The 23686-nt window shown below is 39.8% G+C and overlaps 1 protein-coding gene across 5 annotated transcripts in view; it reads left to right on the forward strand.

Moving 5' to 3' along the window:
• The window catches only part of PPM1B (protein phosphatase, Mg2+/Mn2+ dependent 1B), a 57783-nt gene that overhangs the window by 15500 nt on the left and 18597 nt on the right, over positions 1–23686 (forward strand). For all 5 annotated transcript variants that reach the window (XM_080915024.1, XM_080915027.1, XM_080915025.1 and 2 more), the window contains exon 2: positions 15485–16344. In XM_080915024.1, coding sequence (XP_080771150.1) covers positions 15499–16344 — 846 coding nt within the window. In that variant the 5' untranslated portion in view covers positions 15485–15498. The remainder of the gene's footprint in view (positions 1–15484; positions 16345–23686) is intronic.

The raw sequence follows: 23686 nt of genomic DNA on the forward strand, positions 1-23686 counted from the left end.
GTGAACTAAGATATTGAGAACTGTGGTTGTAGCTGTTGGTCTGTTGAGAAAGAGGCATTGGGCTGGATCATGGAAGTGTACTCTAGGTAATCTTCATATACCGCGTCCTCGGTTAACGGCTGAGACTAGAAAGGCACTATTCTAAGCAGTTCGTTTGTTTTTAAAATTGTTTAGCTCACTGGTATGTGCATCTCCATACATATACACATAGCAAATATAATGTAGTTTTTAAAAAATGGAAAAAGGAATGAAACCAACTGTTGAGTTTCTGTGAGTTTACTACTGATGTGGAAGGTATGTGTTCTCATATCTTATAGAAACTGGATCATAAGAAAGATTTAATTTCTTATGTAGCATGCAGACAATATGTCCATATTCATATTCAGTATTCAATATGTCCATCTTCATACTCGGGTATGGTCCAAACAGACTGGGCCTTGGAGTCTTTGCTTTTAACTGCAAGTGAACAGAAATTGTTGTAAGGCGTGCCTTAGGTTTTACTGCTAAGAACAGACACCACAATCAAGGCAGTTCTTATAAAGACAACATTTAATTGAGGCTGGCTTACAGGTTCAGAGATTCAGTCCATTATCATCAAGGTGGGAGCATTGCAGCATCCAGGCAGGCCTGGTGCAGGAGGAGCTGAGAGTTCCACATCTTCATCTGAAGGCTGCCAGCAAAATACTCACTTCAGGCAGCTAGGTATTAAAGCTCACGGTGACACACCTTCTCCAAATAGTGCCACTCCCTGGTACAAGCATATACAAACAACCACAAGCAGTATTGAAGTTTACCAACTTTACTGTGTGATCCAGAAAGGTCTTGGACCTTAATCTTAGATCAGTGTTGTTATCTCCATACATGCTCAGTGGCATGGATACATGAACAAAATAACTTAAAAAGTTCATTTAAGTTACTGTATCTACCTACTGACCCAGGACTGTATATTATTACTAACAGTTAATAGGATTTGGACTGGGGAGATAGCTCAGTAAAGTGCTTGTTACAAAACATCAGGATCTGAGTTCAATCTCTTACAACCCATGGTTTAAAAAAACATTCTGTATGCAGTTGTTCATGCTTTTAATCCTAGTTCTGGGGTGGCCTAGGGGCTTGTTGGCCACCTAGCTTCACCTAATCATCCAACTCTGGCCAGTGAGAAACACCATTTTAAGAGACAGTTCAGAAAACAAAGTGGATAGTTTCTAAGGAACAATACCCTAGGCTCTCCTCTGGCTTCCACATGCACACACATTTATATGCACACACATACAAAGGGGAAAAAAGCTATGTTGTTGTGTAAACTTACTTTGCTTTACTGTTGTAGGTAGTTGGTATCATCAGTTGTCCTTTTCCTCTGTAACTAGCTATTTATTAGCAGTATTCTTCCTTTAAAGATGTTTGCATTCGTTTCTGAATGCTCTGTTATTGTTAGAACTGTCGCTCTTCTGGAGTGTGGTGTGGCCATACAGATTATGATCAGTTCACCCAGCCTTATAATGTTAATGTAACTGTTGATTTTTTTTTCCAGTTAAACATCATTTAGTTTTCTGCTGCAAAGCATCAAAGGGATTTTCTTTACTTTTGCTGGGAGAAGTTTTCCTAAATGCAATATAGATTCGGCTTTTTGTGCAGAGGATATTGTAACCCTTTTTAAAATTTTCCTTCCTTCCTTCCTTCCTTCCTTCCTTCCTTCCTTCCTTCCATTTATTGGTTCTTTTTGAATTTTATATGGAGTACTCTAATCTCATGCATCTCTCCCTCCCCACATAACCACTCTCCAACAGAGAAAAAAAATGAAGTTGAGGAAGCTTTGGTGTGTCACATTGTATCCCACAGAACACCCCTTTGTCCACACTTAGCTTGTACATGTTCATAGTGACTCGTTGGTGTGGTTCAAGGTCTCTGACTTACTCGACCCACATTGGGACTCCTTGGATAGCCTGTTGTTCTGCATCGTGGAGATCTGTTTTGAATTGGTAAGACTGGCTGCTTCATGCACTCCTGCAGTTCATCAGTGGGGTAGGTGCTGGTGTGCCACTTGAAAGCCCTGGATCTCGGCCTAGGAGGTGCCAGCTGTCACCCCTTCAGACTGGACCAGCTCACCAGCAAACCTGCAACCAGGGCCATTTCTATTCTGCACCCCCAGGCAAAGTGCAGGGCCTGCTCTCCTGAGTGTTGTTGAAGGACATGACTAGTTCTCCCACTTGGTATGGGTGGTGGAGGACAAGGGGGTGGGGTGGGCAGACAAGCTGCAGGGCCAGCTCATACCCTCAGAGCTGGCTTACCCACTTTCCCACCCCCCCACGTCAGGTCGGCTCTATTCGCTTCCCAGGTGAGGAGCAAATTAGAACAGATTGCCAAGCAGGGCGATTCAGGACAGGCGGAGAGGGCAGCCAGACTGAGTCAGTTAGCTTGGGGGTGAACTTACTCAGCATTACGTCTCAGGTTGAAAATATTCTAGGCCCGGATAAGATTGTATGGAGGCTAAACCTAGGTTAGCAGATGGATGCTGTAAGCCTTGGAGATGAAAATTAATAACAGGAGACTAAAAGATACACTTACAGTCTCCTCCACTCTCCCTTTAAGACAGAGTTTCCGTATATACTCCAGGCTGGTCCAGAGCATCCTATCCTTTTGTTTTGGCTTCCTGCTTGCTGAGATTTTAGGCACATACCATTCTCTTCCCGTTCCTTTTGAAAGTAGTTTTAAAGAGCTTTCAGAAAATGGAGTGAGCAGATAAATGAGTTGCTCTTTTATTTGTGTTAGATCACACTTCTGGCAAAACAGAAGTGACATTTATTTTGGCTAAACAGTTTCTGAAGCATTTTCACACTCCACAATTAAACAGAGCAAATACCCTTTTGGGGGATTTTACTGTAATATTTGCCAAAGTTACGGATATTAATGACCATTTAAGTAGTGTGTTAAAATGATATCAAGAGTCTTTATATTGGTGTTCTATAGACTAGTCTTAATCCACCTAAATAAAACAGTAACATTTTACTGTTTGCATCCAAGTTCTTTCTCAAAATTTTCCCTTAAAAGTAACTACTGCCAAGAACATCTTGGTAGTAGTTTTAATTTTTACATTATTCAAATATGTTTTGCATATTTTTGCTACATATTCAAGTTTCTAAACTTAAAACCATAAGTTTTCTAAGTTACAAAAAAGTAAATAGCATCACATTTTTAGCTTTGTTTTTAGGATATATTTATAGTGATATATGTGACTATCAGCCATACTTCTGTGGTATTACATTATGTATAATTCTGTATGCATTCTCTTCTATGAGAATTTCTCCTGAAAAAGTATTTTAACAACAGTTCTGTAGGACATTACTAGCATGTTTATTTTACCAGATAATATTCTAGAGATTTCAGATGCTGTTTTGGTTTCTGGTTCAGTATTATGACCTAGTTTTCCCCTTCTCTGGGAATTTTTAGGATTTCATGTTTAGCACTAGTGTTTTGAAACTTCAGTCAGTTTGCATGTGGTTCTGCTTTCAGTCTTTATTTGCAGTGTTGGCTAGGAGAACTTCCCCTGTGTGGGACATTTCTTCTTCCCTCTTATTCCTCCAGTAGTTAGGTATTGAACTCTGGTTTGATTGACAGCTCCCCCCTTCCTTTTTTCCCTCCTTCTTTTCCTCCCTCCCTCCCTCCCTCCCTTCCTTCCTTCCTTCCTTCCTTTCTTTCTTTCTTTCTTTCTTTCTTTCTTTCTTTCTTTCTTTCTTTCTTTCTTTCTTTCTTTCTCTGTTGTTGAGTCTCTCTTTCATTCAGGGTGGGGAATTGCATCTAGGGATTTTTTTTTTTCAGTCTGACTTTTCTTTAAGATAGTTTCTATCATTTTAACTAATTTCAGATTTTCCCCCCCAGCTAAATTTACACATTAAAATTGTATATATTTAGGAGGTGCTCTGATTATATAGAGAATTCTGTGTGTGTGTGTGTGTGTGTGTGTGTGTGTGTGTGTGTGTGTGATAGTTGAATTAAGCTAATATCTATTACCTAAAAATATTTCTAAAAATCCTAGTGGTTTTATTTTTAAAAGATATATTTTATTATGGGCATGTGCTAGCAAGTGTTTACAGATGAATGGAAGCTTAAGAAGACATGACGCTTGGAAGCTTTAGACCCTTGTGAGGTGGAGTTACTGTAAGCAGGTTATAAACTGCCCATTGTGGTTTCTGTGAGCTCACTTGGGGCCTTACAAGAGTAGTATGCATTCTTAATCCATGAGCCATCCCGCCAGTTCCTACATTTTTGTGTTTGTTTTTTGTGAGGTCAGGACTTGCAGTGTGTTTCAAGATAGCCTCAAATTTGTGTTTTTCCTGCTTTGGGATTATAGGTGAGCAACCCTTAGTTTAGATACACACACCTGTCTAACTGGGCATTTATATCCCATCATCTGTATTTCTGTCTTTGGGGTTTCTATTGCTGGGAAGAAGCACCATGAACATGGCAACTCTCGATAAAGAAAAACATTTTATAGAGCCTGGCTCACAGTCTCGGTGGCTTAGTATGTTATCATGTCAGGAAACATGGTGACATGCAGGGGGATCTATGTCTTGATCCAAAAGCAGCCAGGAGGAGGCTCTGATTCCACATTGGGTGTAATTGAGCATAGGAGACATCAAAGCTGCTTTCACAGTGACACACCCCCTCCAACAAGGAGGCATCTCCTAGCAGTGTGCCAAGCATTGACACATGAATTTATGGGGGCCAAACCTAATCAAACCAACACAGAGACTGTGAGCCATACTGTCAAAGCCAGCCCTACAGTGACACACTTCCTCCAACAAGACCACAGTACCCCAACAGGGCTGCACCTCTTAAGTAGTACCACTCCCTGTGGGCCTATGAGGGTCGTTTTATTCAAACCACAGCACTCCCTGGTCCGTCTCCCCCACTCCCCATCCACCATTCTACTCTGCTTCCAGGTTTGATGATTTTAGGTTTTGTATACAGTTTGCCCTCTGTAATCTGCAGGTTCTACATCTGTGCATTCAACCAACTCTGGATCAGAAATATTTTTAGGGGGAAAATGTCAGAAAGTACTGAGATTTGCTGCTTACCACGCTCTGTACTTAGTTGGTGTTAGAGCCATGGTTTGTAGGACCTGCCTCCCTGCTGCTGGAGCCTGCCTCCAGTCAGTTTTCAGTATCATTTGCTTTGTTCCTTGGGTACTGCACAGTTTGGCCAGTAATGACTTTATTTGTACTGAGTGTGTCCAGAATGTCTTTCTTGGCACTCTCTGCACAGTTCAGCATAATAACTAATATTACATTAGTTACTGTAAGCTATTTGTGCTGGCATTTCACTTGACACAAGGTTTATCTGTGTTTTCATAAATGACAACGGTATTTTTTTAAAGGTTGGGTAGTATTCCATTGTGTGATGTGGTCATGTCTATCGTTCGGGTTGGAAACTTAACAGTAGCAAGGATGTCATTTAGTGGCGTCATCACTATGTAGAGTGACTGTGGAACTCTTGTATTTTATGGAATAGTCTTGTATTTAAGCAGTTTATAAATCAATCACCTGAAATTACTGAATTCCTCAGAGAGCAGTTGGTTACCTTCCTCAAGTTTCCAAAATGTTCTAGAAGTTGAGTTACCAGACCAAAAGCATTTCAGTGTTATGTACTTAAACTTACAGCTTTTCCCCCTTTCGAACAGTGTCTTATGTAGCTTAGGCTAGTGTTGAACTCATTTTGCTCATTTTGAGGCTGAGGCTGACCTTGATCCCTTTTGTCTACTTCTGTGGTGGAATTATACATGTGTACCTTTGACTTACTGCAAACTTAATCAGGCTTTTAGGAAGGCTTCCCACCTTGGTCCGTAATGGTGAAACATGGTGTGTCTAAATCCAGACCCTCTGTAGGCTCTTTTGATAACACACCACACACAGGCACATGGTCATGCACACGGTCTTTTGTCTCTTTTAAAACTGTGTTGGAGGTCGAACCATAGGGCTTCTTGCATGCTAAGCATACTCTCTGAATACGTGACACACCTGCAAGTGGTTAGTCTTCTTTAAGCGGTGGAACTTTTTCCTCTGTACCCTTGAATCTGACTGGGCCGTAGTGACTTGCTTGTCACAGCTGCGACTCTGGCGGCTAAGAGTCAGTGAGCCCACATGTAGGTGCCCTGTGGGCCAGGCCTTGTGAATTTCTAGCTGGCACTCCTCACCCATTGCCAGTCAAGTAAGAGCTCTGCATGGCTGTCTCCCTGTCACTACTGGTTTCTGGTACTACTCCAAAACTCATGAGCTATTTAGCTGCCCTTATTAATGACCATGTATTGATTCTATAGTTTTTGAGATTTATTTTTTAATTTTTAATGTGTATGTGTGCCTGTGTTAACGAGTTAGCATGTACTTCATGTGTTGAGGTGCTTGTGGAGGCCAGGAGGTATCAAATCCATTGGAATTGGAGTTAACAGGGAGCTGTGAGCTGTCTGGTGGTGCTGGGAACTGCTGGGCTCCATCTTCAACCCTTTGACATGTTATTAACTCATACCTGTAATTTCTTCATGTTTTATTATTTTTACCTAACTCCTCTTTCTGTTCCAGGATCCTATTACATCTGCTACATTATGTAAATATACCACATTATGTAAATGTCAAATTACATAAATGTTCCACATTATAGTTTAGTCATCATGTCTCTTACAGCCACTTTTGCCTGTGACAGTTTCTCAGACTTTCTCTCCTTTTTATCACCATGACAGTTTGGAGAGATACTGGTTGGATATTTTGTAAAATGTCTCTATCTTGTGATTTATCCACTGCTTTTCTTATGATTAGTGGCCATAGGCTTGTGTGGGGGAGGAAGACCACAGGGGATAATGTTCTATTTTCATCAAGTATCAAGTGATGAACTTGATATGGACATGATTTATGACTGATGGTACTGACCTTGATCCCTTGGCCGATGGGAAGACTTGGCGGCTTAGTGCTGAAGTTAATCTCCTCCCCCATCAGTCTGTGTTCTTTGACAAAGTGGTTACTGTACCTAATCCACATGTCATGGGAGGAATGTATGCTTCTCTTCTTGGAGGACATATGTTACTATAATATGACTAAAAGGAAATTTCTCCTTAGCTTAACCTTATTCAACATGCTGGTGGAAAAGACTTAACTGGGGCTTTCCCTTCCCTTCCTGTATATGTGTGTGTGTCTGTCTGTCTGTCTGTCTGGGTGAGAGGGCAGTCTGACGTCAGACGCTACTTGTGATCCTCCTGCCTCCATCTCCTAAGTGCTGAGAGTACAGGCATGGGCCACAGTATCTGGTGTGTGTCCTGCTAGAGATCAAGCCAGAAGAGCTTCCTTATGCCAGGCAAGCACCTTGTCAACTAAGCTGTATCTCCAGCCTATGACTTTCTATGCAAAAAATGCCAAGTTGCAACGTTGAGGTAATTTTAGACATACAGAAAAGTTATGAAGATAATGCAGTTTCCTCAGACCTCTTAACCTGTTTCTATAGTGTGGACTTTTATTATTGTGATATACCTGTCAAAACTAAAAATTCCTTGTTATTCTCTTACCTAAATTTGAGACTTTATTTGGATTTTACCAGATTTTTCTAGTAAGCTCCCTTGACTTTGACTTTTCTCGGTTGTAATTACAACGTGAGACTGTTAAGAGTTGGGCAGGTAGGAGTGCTTACTGCTTTTTCAGGGGACCTGAGTTTGACTGCCTGCAACTACATTTGTGTAACTTTAAAAGCTGCTTGTAATTTTAGCTCCTAAGGGATCTGATGCCTCTGGCCTTGGCGGGCACTAGCACTCATGGGCACATACTCTTACAGAGACACATAATTTAAAATAATAAAATAAATACTATTTTAAAAAATGCTAACCTTACTGTTGCTACTAGGCTTAAATGTTACTGTAATACATCTAAATCTTGATGATAGTGTCTAGCATGCAGATTTATAACGGAAGTATTCCTAGTGTTACTTAACTATTTTTCAAGTTAAAAGAACAGGAGCCTTGTAAGAAGTCTTTCCATGAGCCAAAGGGATCCCTGAGTGACACCACTTCATCTTTTTGGTGGGAGGAGATTGACTGACCGCTGCAGCCAGCTTCCAAATGCTCCTTTCCAAAAAAGTATGCCGACTGCAGGAAAGAGAATTTTGCAGTATCTGGATATCCTTTGCTGAAGCGTTTTTTAAAGTTGTCTAGTGATATTTAATTAAATGCTTGCTTGCCTGGTGATACATTTAAAGTAGAATTTTAAAGAGCTGGGCGTCAAGCATTTAAAGTGCTGCCTGCAGTGCAGTGAGCGAGGAGAGCAGCTGCATGTGAGGCACGTTACTCTGAGCATATGGGAGGACCACACATGATCTCTTAGGTGAGTGTCACGGGGGCTGCAGGGAGTCTCAGAGCAGCCCCGTCACACTGTACAGAACCGTAGTCTTTCTTTCAGGACATGTTGGTAAACATGGGCGGTATTCGTAATTATTTGTAAAAATACTTGTAAATACTTACAAGTGACAAAACATTTGTAATTATTAAGGAGTAAAGGGAGAATAAAATTATTAAGGAGCCCCTCCCTTGGAGTTTAAATTGTCTTATTATGAGTAGTATCCAAGTATGGTTATTCAGGAAGAGGGGATTTGGGTAACTAGAGAGAACAGAGAAAAGGAGATTCAGGCAGTGTGCCACATTGGGAAGATGAACAAATACAGAGGCCCAGTGACAGTTGAGTCCAATCCCGGGGACCTGGCATGTGATTTAGTGACAGTTATGGTCAAGATATAGACTCAGTAGCCAGTTGTGCACATGCTGTCTTCCATCTCCACAGTGATCTAACAAGTTGTTGGAACTGTGGAAACTGTCGACTCCAGGATGCTGACCTGTTTTTTCTACCAGCATGAATATCCTGGAAATTCTCAGTTCTAAGGCACAAGTGTCTTTAGAATAAACCATTCTGACAGGTTAAATAAATTAAATAACTTTAAAAGGTTGTTTTTTTTTTAATGGAAAATTTCAGATATATAAGGTTCAAATAAAATACATGGGGTTAGAGAAATGGTCCAGTGGTTATGAACTCAAACTGCTTCTGCAGGACTCCAGTTGGGTTTCCAGTACCCACCCAGGGCAGCTCACACTGACCTGCAACTCCAGCTCTGCGGGATCCAGTGCTCTCTTCTGGCCTCTCAGGCACTTTCACACGTGCACATGCTAACACACAGACACACACATAAAAGTGCATTGAACTTCATTCTGATTTTTATAATTAATGAGACAGACTCATTTGAAGAAAGTGGTTTTGGATCTCAAAGTTCACTAGTCATATAGCAGTCTTTTTGCTGTTTGCATTTTTATATGTGCACATTTTTACAGTATTAAATAGAGACATAAACTTCTCCTTTCCCTTTGTGTTGCCATTTTTATAAATAGTATTTATAATAAATTATTTTAGTGGAAGAGATAAATTTCTATTTTATGCCCCTTAACCTTGCTTTCTATTTATTTTCTTTTTATTTCAGCTTGAAAGGGATAATTATTTTTGCTATTGTTATAGAGATAACAAAGTGATGCTTATGTCTTTATATAAAATATGCTTATGTATTTATAAATAATAGATTCTAATGTACATGCGTCCTTGGGTGTGCTTGCTTACTTTTTTTTGTGTGGTGCTAGGGCTCAGACCTAAGATCTCACACATGCTGAGTGCTCTAACACTGAGCCACACTCTGAGCACTAATGTGAGCAGTGGTAGATCCTTTTTTATATTATGTGACTTCTTGGTTTGATCCTCAGTACTGGGTAGGTTGAAAAAACTTGACATTAACTAGAACCCACTGGTGTGGATCTGCTTTCTGGAGCAAATGAATATATGTGCAAGACTTGAGTGTACACCGTCAGCACCATTAGATAGTCAACACTTTACTCTTGGCTTAGTTATTTCTTAGTCATCTCTATTACAAGGACCCCCCCCCTCTTTACTGCTACCCCCAGAAAAACGTGCTTTCTGATTTCTCTATTTCTTTTTTTCTGTTTGATCTTTGAGGCAGGCCCCTTTACATAGCTGTGGCTGTCTTTTGCAGGCCAGGTGGGCCTTGAACTCAGAGAAATCCACATGCCTCCGACTCACTAGTGCTGGAATCAAAGATGTGTGCCACTGTGCCCTGCCCAAGCACCTATTTCCTAAATAGACATTCAGTCTATCTGCCCTCTTTGTTTGGGGGAGGTACATCCTCATGGTGAGGAGAGTTGCTGTCTGAAAAGTCAGAATGTATGCCCCTTCCTGCTGTGTTTTGTGAGTGCCTGGATACTCAGTTTGGGGGATTTCAGAACAATGGGATACTTATGATCAGTCATTTAAAGTCCATTACATAGGTTTGATAGATGATTCAGAGAAGCAAGCTTAGTGTAGGCAAATTTTGATTTAGTTTTGTTTGTTTGTTTGGGTCTGTTTTGTTTTTTGCTTTCTGTTGCTATCAAAGAGTTCTTTAGGCCAGGTAGCTCATACTTAACTGTCAGCACTCAGAAGCTAGGGCAGGGCGATTGGGAGTCTGAGGTCGGTAGGTTAAATGGCAAGATCCTGCTTCTAAAACTTAAAAACAAATTTAGAAATTCTCAATTTAAACATGTCAAGTTGATGGCTTCTTCCCTAAAATAAGTAAGTAAATAAATAAATGCTTAAATCTAATAATTACAGTATAATAGCACAAGTTTAATTTTGATTATAGATAAGTTTCAGGAAGAAGATTGATCTATTTGAATAAAAGGCTGAAGTTAAAATCTATTCCTATATCAGATGAGCACAGACATATTATTATAAGCATATTACCATAAGCATTATCACTTAATAAAGCAGTATATTGTTAATTGTCTGTGATAGAGAAACTATTTCCTAGACTGCAGGATGAAGATTCTTAAGTGGAAACATCAGGTATTTGTCTCAAGGTTTCTACTGCTATAACAAAACACTGTTAGCACAGGCAGTTTGGGTAAGAGAAGTCTATTTCAGTGTAACAATGCCATATCACAGTCAAATGAAGTTAGGGTAGGAGCTGAAGCAGAGACCATGAAGGAATGCTATTTACTGGCTTGCCAGCTTGCTTGCTTATATCATCCAAAATCTACCGGCCCAGGGCTAGCACTGCTCGTAGTGGGCTGGGCCCTCCCACATCAATCAAGAACATTCTTTAGTCACAGTGCTCAGGATTAGTGAGTACACAGGCAGAGGTAGGCAGGTCTCTGTGATTTGAGGCCCACATGGCCTCATGAGCTTCACAACAGTCAGGGCTATAAGGCGGCCCTGTCTTATAAACAAACAGGTAGGTAAGCAGAAAGGCAGATAGGTAGGAAAGTGGGTAGGTGGGCAGGTAGGAAGGCAGGAAGATACATGGAGAAGAACCCTCCAATCTTGCCCACAGGCCAGTCTTATGGAGGCGTTTTTTCATTGTGGTTCCCCTTTCTCAGATAACTAGAACAGTTTCTTTCCAGTTGGAGAAGAGGATACCTGTTGCCAGTATTGTAAGGACGTTCATGATTTTCCTCTAGAACTAAAAGCTGGGCATAGTTGCTTACATGTACATAATCCAAGCACTGAGGAGTTAGTTAGACAGGAGGGTTGCTGCAAGGTTTAGGCTGCCTTGGGTTGTAGAATGAGATCCCACCTTTAGACGAAGCAGAACAAGCATTAGAAACATTGATTCATTCATCCATTTATTCATTTTTATGATGTAGTCTTTAGGAAGTCCATGCCAGTTGAACTGTGCCCGTTCCTGATGAGCTGTACCCTAGCTGTGTACTGTTAAAGCTGTTGGAAACAGTTGGCAGTTCACTCACACTCTATACCCAGAATTTCACAACAGGAAGAGATGTTCTTTCTAGGAAACCAGATATTCTGAGAGCCAGGGATCAAACATGGTGTGCAGACAAGACATTCTTCTCCTATTGTCACAGTTGATGGCTGTGCTTTTTCACATGTGTTTTTACTGTGGGCACAAATAAGTGTACTTTGTTAATTTTTATAAACATTATATAAATTTTGTATATATTTTGAAACTGTTTTGCTCAATTCATTGATGTTTAAATGTGTGCATATACTTTCGTTTTCTGAGCTTCCCGTTACACAGTTGTAAAGTCATTTCAATAAAATCGGTCACTAATAAGCTTTTATGAAGAAGCGTATAAATTTCATAGCCCAAACGTAGAGATGATACCATGAAATTAAACTGTCAGTGATAAAGTGACTTTATGATTCTTCATATATAACTAACCCTTGTTATGTAAAACCAGGTGTCATAGTACATGCCTTCGTTCACTCCTGGCTGCTAGGGATGTTAAGGCATGAGGATCAGGAGTTTGAAGCCAGCCTGGGCAATGCAGGGAGACGTGTAATTCCACACTCCCCCCCCCCCCTCCCAAAAAAAGAAGAAAACCGACAAACAGAAAGAATGGAAGAAAAAAGGGAGCAATCAGGTGGATGGAGGTAGTCCAGACTTCTTCCCAGCTCTCTGTGTGGACACCTGCCTCTTATTATTTCCCTCATAAGGGAGACAGATGTATATGACCTTATTAATTTGACTCAAAGTGATTGAGATAAGATACGATCTTTAAAACTTTAACAAAAGGTAGAAGATACCTAAAAGGAAATAAATAAAGAACATTGTAAAATACTAATCAAGTTTGTGCCTCTCAGATTGCCTTCTCATGGTACTGTTTAGCCTCTATTATCACAGATCCCATTCCAGGATTCAGTGCTCCAGAATTGTTTATCTGAGAAATGGAAATTCTTGGTTCACACAAGTTAGTCCTTCCCTCCGGAAGCCTTTTTTTTTTTTTTTTTTTTTTTTTTGCAATATAATGTTAGGATTTTCTGTTGACTTCAGCTTAAAGATGAGTGTGCCCATAGCAAATGTATTGCATTTATTTATGATGGAGTATTGGTTACTTAAACCATTTTTTAAACAAACAAAAAAGCTGCCAGGTCTGACAACCCAAGCTATAATCCCAACCCTTTGACCTGCAAGGAAGGATTACAGTAGATAGAGAGCAGCCTGAGCTCATTTGTCTCAGAAACAAAAATTAAGTTTCCTAACTTTTATTCAGTACTTGTTGTGTACATTTTGTGTATGTGTCACTGTTTTGACAAGTGTTAGACAAAAAGACAGTAAGTGTGTAAAGTGGTATGGTTTAAGTGTTGGTAAAGTCTGTGTTTTAGTGTTTGTTTTTGGTTTTTTAAAGCAGGGTCTTGCAATGTAACCTTGGCTGGCTTGGAATTTGCTTTGTAGATCAGGATGGCCTTGTACTCACAAAGATCCACCTGCCTCAGTTTCCTTTAATGTTAAGTCCTTTGGGAGACACCAAACCTGGCTTTTCAGGAACCATGACTTTGCAGAGCTGGATGGGAAAGAGGAAAGGTATGAGCTTAAAAAGTGGGGGGGGGGGGGGGGGGGGGCGGAACACACTTTTAATTCCAACACTCCAGAGAGTCAGAGGCAGGTAGATCTCTGAGTTCAAGGACAGCTTGGCCTGTAGATCTAGTTCTAGGACAGCCAGGGTTACACAAGAAATGCTGTATTGAAAACCAAGAAAGAAAGAAAAAACTTTTTTTTAGACAAAAATAGCCACTTTATTTTGAGTCTACAAAATTACACAAATGATTAGTATACATACCATTTTTTGTCTTTATGTCTTAAGACACTTGCTCTTTGGTGGAAAAAGCCCTATTTTTGATGTCTTCTTGTTTCCTAAATTGTCAGTTTTACATGAATGTTTATAAATATGAACTATAGTCCGATTTGATTGTAAACTGAAGGTGTGTCCCACTTACAGCATGACTGAGAAGATCAGCCAAAATCTGTCTGTAAGACAAGAGGCTTAGACATATTTTCTGCCCTCCCTCCCTCCCTCCCTCCTTTTCTACCTATGATCTCTTTATTGTAGGGAAATTTATACATATACAATAGGATTGTTTGAAAACATTGTTACCTTCAATAAAAAGAAAAAAGAACTCAAACGTTAGCTGGTAGTGGAGAGTATAAGTTGTGGGACAGGGACACATTACAGGGAAGGAGCTGAATTCACCTGTACCAGTGGAGATGAACCTAAGGGTAGTGTTTAGCGAGAAAAGAGACTAGCGCACCCTGCATAGCAGCATGACTCCTAAGTGTATGGACTCAGTTGTACTGGAGTGTGGCTGACTACAGGGAATGCTCACTTCAGACTCCAGCTGTTCCCACTGCATAGGAGAGTCCAGGGTGGGAACGGGGAGCTTTCCTGTCCTCAGTAAACTTTGTGGTGGGTGCATGGATCATAGCTTCTTTTATTATTATTATTATCATCATCATCATCATCATCATCATCATCATTATTATTCTTTAGCCACAGTGAAACTTTATAGTGCTTTAAACATTTTAAATAGAATCCTAGTTTTAAAAATAAGGGTACTTTGAAACTTCATTATAAGTATAGTCAAGGTATATGGTGTTTTAGACTCAGGAGGGTGCTGTTTCTTCAGAACAGTGACTTAAGAGAAAACCTAGGCTATGAATGACTGCAGTGAGGAGCACTGACAGCAGCAGCCAGCAGGACCGCTGCTCAGGGTGTGTGTTGGTTTGTGCTGAGTCAATTCTTGGTCTTCCTGCCTCGTCCTCACAAGTATCTGGGATTTCAGGAACATGGTACCATGCCCAGCTGAATTTTAAAAAAGAATTCTAACCAAGTTATATACATTAGTTTTCTCTTAAATTCTGAGCGTGGCTACTGGAACAGTCTCTAGTTTTTGAGATGTATAATCCAGGCTGGCCTCGAACTCTTGGTTCACTCGCTTCCACTTCCTTGCTAGGATTATAGTAGGCAGGCACTGCCACAGCCAGTGGGACTACATATTCTTATCAGAGTGCTTTGGAGAAACACTGCTATCAGCTTGTATAGTTCACACCTTCAATTCCAGCACCTGGGAGGCAGAGGCAAGTGGGTTTCCTGAATTCTATGCCAACATGGTTTACAGAGTGAGTTCAGTACAGTGGATGCCATACAAAGACAGGGAGCAAAAAAAAAAAAAAAAAAAAGCAAAGGGAGAAAAACCAACAGTAACAACAGTCCACTGATGTCTTGGTCTACCGTCTTCTGTGTTGGGCTCATAACCATCTGTAATGGGATCCAATGCCCTCTTCTGGTGTGTCTGAGGACAGCTACAGTGCACTCATACATAAATAAATTAAAGTTACTATCTTGGGCTGAGAGATGGCTCAGTAGTTAAAAGCACTTGGCTGATCTTCACAGGGCTCAGGTTCAGTTTCCAGCACCCACATGGTGGCTCACAACTATCCCAGGGAATGTTCAGCCACTGCTCTTAAAAATAAAGCATTCTTTAAAAGTGTCTTAAAAACAGCATTGGAGAACATGTGTTGTTACCTCAGTCAGTCGGTACAAATGAGTCAGTCCAGAATAAATGGAGCTTGTAGACAAACTGACAGATAAATACGAACATTTAACACTTTTTTTTTTCTTTTTCAGATTCGTTACTAAACATGGGTGCATTTTTGGATAAACCCAAAACTGAAAAGCACAATGCTCACGGTGCTGGGAACGGGCTGCGCTATGGCCTTAGCAGTATGCAGGGGTGGAGAGTGGAGATGGAAGATGCGCACACAGCCGTTGTGGGCATTCCTCACGGCCTGGAGAACTGGTCGTTTTTTGCAGTTTATGATGGTCATGCTGGATCCCGAGTGGCAAATTACTGTTCAACGCATCTATTAGAACACATCACTACCAATGAAGACTTCAGAGCAGCAGACATGTCAGGCTCTGCTCTTGAGCCTTCGGTGGAAAATGTTAAGACTGGTATCAGAACTGGCTTTTTGAAAATTGATGAATATATGCGTAACTTTTCAGACCTGAGAAATGGGATGGACAGGAGCGGTTCTACTGCAGTGGGCGTGATGATTTCACCTACACACATCTACTTTATCAACTGTGGTGACTCACGAGCTGTTCTGTGTAGGAATGGACAAGTCTGCTTTTCTACCCAGGATCACAAACCTTGTAATCCAGTGGAAAAGGAGCGCATCCAGAATGCAGGAGGCAGTGTGATGATACAGCGTGTGAATGGTTCATTAGCAGTGTCTCGTGCTCTGGGGGACTATGATTACAAGTGTGTTGATGGCAAGGGCCCTACAGAGCAACTTGTTTCTCCAGAGCCTGAGGTGTATGAGGTTTTAAGAGCAGAAGAGGATGAATTTGTTGTCCTGGCTTGTGATGGGATCTGGGATGTGATGAGCAATGAGGAGCTCTGTGAGTTTGTTAAGTCTAGGCTTGAGGTGTCGGATGACCTGGAGAATGTATGCAATTGGGTAGTGGACACTTGTTTACATAAGGTAAGCTTTTGTTGTTTGAACTAACACACTATTGATTTTAAAAAGACATGGTAAGTAAATTAAGCTTAAAGTTTTATAATTTTAAATATTTTCTGGAGAAAAACTCTGTATTCTCAGAAACCCTTTTCAAGAACATTAAACCTTTTTGCTAACTTAACCTGCCCCAGCCTTCTAATTTGAAAATTAAGTGACAAATATTTTAAATTTATTGAGCTAGAGTCTTTTATAAGGCTTATTGATATTTCAGAAGTTACTGTCTAGAACAGTTACTTCTGACCCAAATCCTTGGTGTTGATGGTAGGTTTTCAGAACAGCTGAAACCTTGTGTGTAGTAGAGTTTGGCTATACTAAATTATCAAGCACTGCAGAAAATACCGGCAGACTCACCAGAAGCTATACGAAGTAGGACTGTATTCTTATGTTCATAGCAGTTAAGACAGTGAGTTGTCTTTCGTTGTCTTGTCTGCTAGTAAGATCTAACTGTAAGCAATATAAGGTTAGTACATTGCTTACATGCAAATTGCTTACATTGAAATTCTTTTCGTATAGACGTTACTATCTGATTAAAGCCGTATGAAAATGTGATATTATGAAAGATTCTTGTGAAATTCCCATGTTATCTAAATTGTAATTTGGTGCAATAATAGCAAAAAAAAAAAAATGTAAATTGTAATTCAGTTCTTGGGCCAGGGCTTGTGCTGTACACAGGTGCCTGTGGAGGCGGGTGGCTGAGTTTGAAGCCAGCCAGGGCTATAGTCTTGGGAAGGGTGGGGTCAAGACAGAAAAATCAGTTGAATCAGTTTATTCATGTGGATTTTTAGCGGCATCTATATAGAAAATATTTAAGGTTTGAGTCCACTGGTATCTAGATATGTGACTTCTTCTGTGTTCTGAGCCTGAGTTGTTGAGGTACACTGACCTGTAAGATGATAATGCTGGGTGTGTCTGCTAGGTGAGAGCCTTGCTGTTCCATGTCACATGCACACAAGTGCAGGCATTGTCAGCAAACCCGTGAGAAGGATGTCTGTAGCTAGGTAGATGCTCAGACCCGTGCGGTGGAAGGAGACCACTGACTTCCACAGTTTGTTCTCCGACCCCAGGGTGTCTTCATCTTCCTCCTTTCCCCCAGTAAATATTTTTTTAGTGCATCTTGGTCAAGAAATGGAGAGAAGAAAAGACTTGAAGGAGGGAGAAAGAGGAGGTTCCCTAGAAATAGCAGATATGGTAAAACCCTTTTTACCATAAAGTGAGAAGAGCCAACCTCCCAAAGAAACCATAAAACCACACCAGCCACTTACAGGGTCTGAATGACAGCACTTCAGCTTTTCTGACGTGGCCTTTGCTTACTGTCTCTTCTTTACTGCTCAGGGTGAATTTACTATAAAAGCTATTAGTGAATGGCAGTCAATGACCAAATAGGCAGCAACTCTTAAGATGTATCCTTATACTCTTGAGTAGGAAGAGTCTCTGCCTTTTAGCCTTTTGAGAACAAAGCAGATGTGGTTTTTCTTGAGTAGTAAGTAAAACTAGCACTTTCTCAAAGCGTAAAAACATATGGACAGTTAGTGGGGGGAAAAATCTAGGTAAAATGGGAAACTCAAAGAAAACGGCCAAAAGTCTTCTCCTACCCAACCAGGTACTTGCCATTACTGCATGAGTCCTTCTAGCTTTTTTTTTTTTCTTCCCTTATGAACTTATTTTTGAAACTGGGTCACCATATATGTAGTTAGGCAAGCTCCAAAATCTTCATGTTGTCTTCCTGCCCACTCCATCATATTACAACTGTGTGAGATAATGCATACCCACTTTACAGTATGTATTTTTAAATTTCTATTACATATTTATTTCATGATGTGTGTGTCTGCTTAGGTACAGATTTACCCTCCCATCCCCAGTGCACTCCATCGGGACAGCTTGATGGAGTTGGTGCTCATCCCATGATGTATGTCAGGGCATGGCAGCAGGTGCCTTGGTTTGTTCTGTCATCTCAGTGAGCAGCCTGCCTGAAAGTGTGTTGTTTTTATAAAGTAGGGTTCATTATATGTACTTTAAAAAAAGATTTATTGTATTTGTTATATATAAGTACACTGTAGCTGTCCTCAGACACACCAGAAGAGGGCATCAGATCTCATCACAGATGGTTGTAAACCATTATGTGGTTGCTGGGATTGAACTCAGGTCCTCTGGAAGAGCAGTCAGTGCTCTTAACTGCTGAGCCATCTCTCTAACTATATGTGCTTTTATACAGCCTCTTTTTTCCAGCATATTGTTGTAGAGAGATGTGTTTTTAGAGTTGCAAACTTTATCACAACTGCATAGCATTCTAGTATTTGAGTAAGGTGGTTATGAGAGAATAGCCAACAATTTATTGGGTTGGTAATTTGCACTAAAGTGTACTTGTAGTACAAGTATGCTAGGCTTCAGGAACTATGACTACCTTTTGAATGAGATTGAATTGATGCTGGCAGTGCATCTTTACAGGATAGCTTTTATCGTAAAGTAACTCAGTATCTGTGGCAATCGTGTTAAAAGATTCCAGGCTGTCCTAGAGTCTTAGGAGTAACAGTAACAGATAAGAGGTTGGATGGAGCAAGTAGTTTATTACATGCTAGTGGAAACTGATGATCATCATAGATCCTTTGAATGAATCTATGTTCAGATTGAAATCCGTTTTGAAAAACTTGGTTGTTTTGGGTAAGATATAGGCTTGCTAATTCTGTAACCTAACAGTGGAAAGTTAGCCTCTGTTTCCATTTCTTAATTCCATGATTTCATTATTCTACTTGTTTGTATTATAAAATCAAAGGTTAGCTGTATTGTAAAATAGACTATGATTACTAGGAATTTTGAAGGAAGAATTGTATACTATGGTTAATTCCATGAAAACAGAGATGCTTAGTGGGTGTTGCCTGCTTTAAGAGGAGAGCCAATGAAGATCCAATTAAGTAGAATTTCCCCCCAAGAGATTGAGAAGACATCAGTGTTTTCTATGCTGGTTATATCTTAATAGCACACACACCTGCATGTGTGAACTCATTGTTTTAATTAGAACTGAAGAGATCCCATGACAACAGCAACTCCTATTGTATTGGGGCTGGCTTAGAGTTCAGGGGTTTGGTCCATTATCATCACCGGGAGCATGACAGCATGCAGGCAGATGTGCTGGAGAAATTGCTGAGAGTTCTGCTTCTTGATCTATAACGCAGTAGGAACTGAGTCACTAGGCCTGGCTTGAGCATCTTAAGACATCAGAGCCTGCTGCCCAGTGACACACTTCCTCCAACAGGGCCACACGTACATCCTGATAGTGTCAGTCCCTATGAGCCTGTGGGGTCATTTTCATTCAGACCACCACACTCAGGAAGCCTTGGAAGGTTGTTGTGGTCATCATTGTCAGAAACATGGTAGTGCTGCAGAACAGGTGCTTTCTGTGAGTCTGCACTGTTCTGAACATGTAACAGCTACTTTAGCCCTGTTAATTTTTACAGCACCCATATGATGGCAGTTACAATTAGGGTTGCCAGCGGTAAATCGTTTCTCAGGTTGCCATTTACCAGTGTTAAGTTACAGGTGTTAGCTAGGTTATGGTCAGGTATTATCCCTACTTAAATTAATCCTAAAGAAAATAGGCTTCCTGTTTTACTGTTCTTCCTGGCACTTATTGCCTTCTAATTTAGATTTCACAAAGTATATAACTGCTATTTATTTGTGTGACATTTATGATATATGCCACGTATTAAATCTTAACAGTAATTGGGAAAAAATTATTTCTAGTTTATAAGAAACCGAGGTTGAACATTAAAGTTGTTAGTCATAACGTGTTTATAAAGACGAGAATCTTAAGTTTTCTGACACTTAATTTTTCTTAGCAGTGATTGTCAGAAAGGATTCGTCATGTATGTGTGTGTGTGTGTGTGTGTGTGTGTGTATGTGTATGTGTGTATGTATATTTTGGTGCTTTGTGTTTGAAAAATTGTTCCTGATGTGGAGGGAGGGTTTCCCCCTTTTCCCAATTGTTACAGAATTTATAACTATTTTGTTATAAATACAAAGGTGTTTGGAAGTTACATCTTTACATCTCTTTCTAGTCTGTTGCATTTAGTGTTTACTACTGCTTATAGCTGGCTACGTATTTCCATGCGATTCTGTTTGCAAATACACATAAACAAGCAGAAAACTAGGGGTTTGTTTCTGTATTTTACAGAAATAGTTTATGATGTGCCTGTTGCCTTGTCTTATGCAAGTAGTCCTTGAAATTACTCTTTTTTCAAAATACTTGATTTCCTTGAATTCAGTTACTCACTGGAGCTTATATAAATCAGAAAAGCTTATTTATTTAAAATCATGGACCTGATCTAGTCATTGTACAAACATTTAGGATGGTATTTTCGGAAGGTAGGGTAATTCTGATTCATTCCTGCAACATGGAAAATGTACTTTACTATCCCAAAATAATTTTAGTTCTAAATTTTCTACTTCTTCCATTGTAATTTGTAGAAAATACTTCATAAAAAAGGCAAAAGTAAATGTAGGATATTGGAATGGGGATGTAGTTTGCATTTTTTATCTCCACTCCTTACATTTGGTATATGTATGGTGTGTGTTTGCATGTGAGCCACAGCAGGCGGTGGTTTAGGGGAAACTTGTTAATTGCCTCTCTCCTTCTATCATGTGGGTTCTAGGGTTCAAACTCAGCTTGTCAGGCTTATTAGCAGCAAGCGCCTTTATCGGCTCAGTTGTCTCACTGGCTTTTAAGACATGGAGTAGAGCAGTGATGATGAAAATACAGTGTATGCAAGTCCACATAGCTGGCTCTATAAAGAGGTCTCAGGACTTTCTTGGTCATGTAGTTTTTTTCATAGTTCACCTTAGCCCAGATTGTTACCAATTTCAAGTATTATGTGATTACATTCAAACATAATGGAACTATATATACTTCCTTTTAAGATAATATGTATTATAAAATAGTTTTACTTGATTCTTTTCAAACTGTACTTACCACTGAGACATATGTTCCTGTTGTACACTATACGACCTCTTAAGCCTCGGGAACACTGGACATGGTCTCCTCATGTCCTAGACCACTGATGATGAGGATTGGCTTTTATTGTAGCAACCTCCCAACTATCACCTGTGCTGTGTGAAGACATACTCCTGGACCCCTCTCTGTAAGCATGGACAACATTCATTCATCGTTAAAAACAACTGCATCACAATCTTTTTGCCTAAATCTAGATACCCTTATTCATGGTAGGACAGTACCTTTGACATGTTAGTTGTATCAGCTATCTACCAAAGTAGTGTGAAGGAAAAGGTGCAGAAACATCGTTGTTCAGGCTAGATTTTTATAAAACTAAAGTCTCAACCTTGGTCTTAACGAAAATTATGTTGATTATGCAAGAATAGCTCATCCTAAGAAAAAACAGGAGGAATGGGGTCTTTTTAAATTGCTGTGTAAAACACTTCACACATGACTAAGGGCTAAGTGTGAATTTCTTTCAATTAGTCCTTATAAATGATAGGGTCTACCTTGTATAATTTATAAAGATCAAATGGAGTTTTCCTAGATAACATTGATTAGGAATTGCTTAATAATGTTCTTGGTGTTATAAAATAGGAAGTTAGAAAACTATTTCTAGGTGTCTGCCAATTCTTCCATAAAATTGTTTTTAAAATCATAGCCATGTTGATGTTTTGAATATCTGTTATAAGGTTTTTAGAGTAAAATTTTTGCTTTAACTATTTTCATATGACATACATGTATGTGTATAGTCATATAGCCAAATTCAGCATTTCTAACAGTAAGTTATAAATGTTGGTGGGTTTCATTCAGTAATAAAATTATTTTGGCCAGTGTTAAGCCCTGATTTTCCAGATACTTAGCATGTGGTTATCTATTTCTGATAGGTCCTTTTAACGAAGCTCAGGAGTCTGTAGAGAGACTGCAGTCTAGTGAAGACTTGTCACTCGTTCAGACTTGCTCCCTTTACATTGGAAGGTGGAAGTCTTTGTTCTTTAAGACTGCCTGTGGAAAGTGGCAGGTCTGAGCCACATAAAGTCAGTGTTAATTCTTGCCAGAAGCACTGAAAAGTCTAAGAGTGGATATAACATAGCCCTCTATCATTTCACTGGGCAAGCCTCATTCTCAGACCTCCTTTGGTGAGTCTATTAGAATTCTGAAGGAGGGGAACACTTGGGGAGGAGTGGCAAGAGGAGCTTGAGTCTCAGTGGCCAGCCTCCCTTCTTCACACAGTGACTGAGCACTGCCTGAGCTTTTGGGAAAGCGCCAGCCTCTTGCTGTGTTAACCTCAGGCAGTCACACAGAAAACAGAGAAGACTTTTTATTGCTCAGTCCTGGCACTTAAGGTAGATTCTGAATTTCCTTTTTAATAAAATTGGTAAACCCATAATTAAAAGGAGTAAAATTTATTCTTATATAAAACAAACTTTTCGTAGGGTTTTTGTTTGTTTAGTTTGTTTGTTTTTGAGACAGGGTTTCTCTGTGTAACAACCCTGGCTGTCCTGGAACTCACTTTGTAGATTATAGATTAGGCTTGCTTCTGCCTCCTGAATGCTGGGATTAAAGGTGTTCATCACCACTGCCCAACAAAACAGACTGTTTAACTGGCTCTCTGTAAAGACCCTGCGATTAGAAAGTCTACTTCCCAGGGGCCATATGCCTGTAATCTCAGTACTTGTTAGACAAGCCTTGAGACTTTAAAACAAAACAAATACAGAAAACCCTGATGCCCAGGTAAAATTTATACCTTTGTAATCCAAGAATTTCCCACTGTTTGATATAACTTCAGAACCACTTAAAGCATGGGCTTTTTTTTCACACAGAACGTCCATCAGATCTTTACATTTTCATTGTGTGTGTGTGTGTGTGTGTGTGTGTGTGTGTGTGTGTGTGTGTGTGTTTGCGTGCACGTGCAGTAAGAAGTAAAGGACAACTTGTAGGGTGTGAATTTTTTTTCTCCCATGTAGCTTCTTGAGTTTCATAATAATTTTCAGCAAAATTGAGTCGAGTTGCATTATGTTGACTTAGAAATGTTACTCTAAGAATTATATAATTTTGAATGAAAAACAGTTTGGAAGATATAATAGGGGTAAGGTTGTCTTCCTTTCTTAGGCTGTGAACTGGTGGGTAAAAGTAGTTAACACAGAATTACAATCTAAGAATAACTATATTTATACTCATACCTAGACCCTTTGTTCCTTAGAGCTGTGTTTTTAATAATTCTTTAAAATAAGGTTATGTAAAGTATACATTCTGGGTGACTACATAAGTTTTAATTGCTTTAAGTAATAGTCAATTGTTGAACAATAGAAAAATGTCCTT

This window comes from Micromys minutus, assembly GCF_963924665.1.
Source record: "Micromys minutus genome assembly, chromosome: 3".
Taxonomy (NCBI): Eukaryota; Metazoa; Chordata; class Mammalia; order Rodentia; family Muridae; genus Micromys; species Micromys minutus.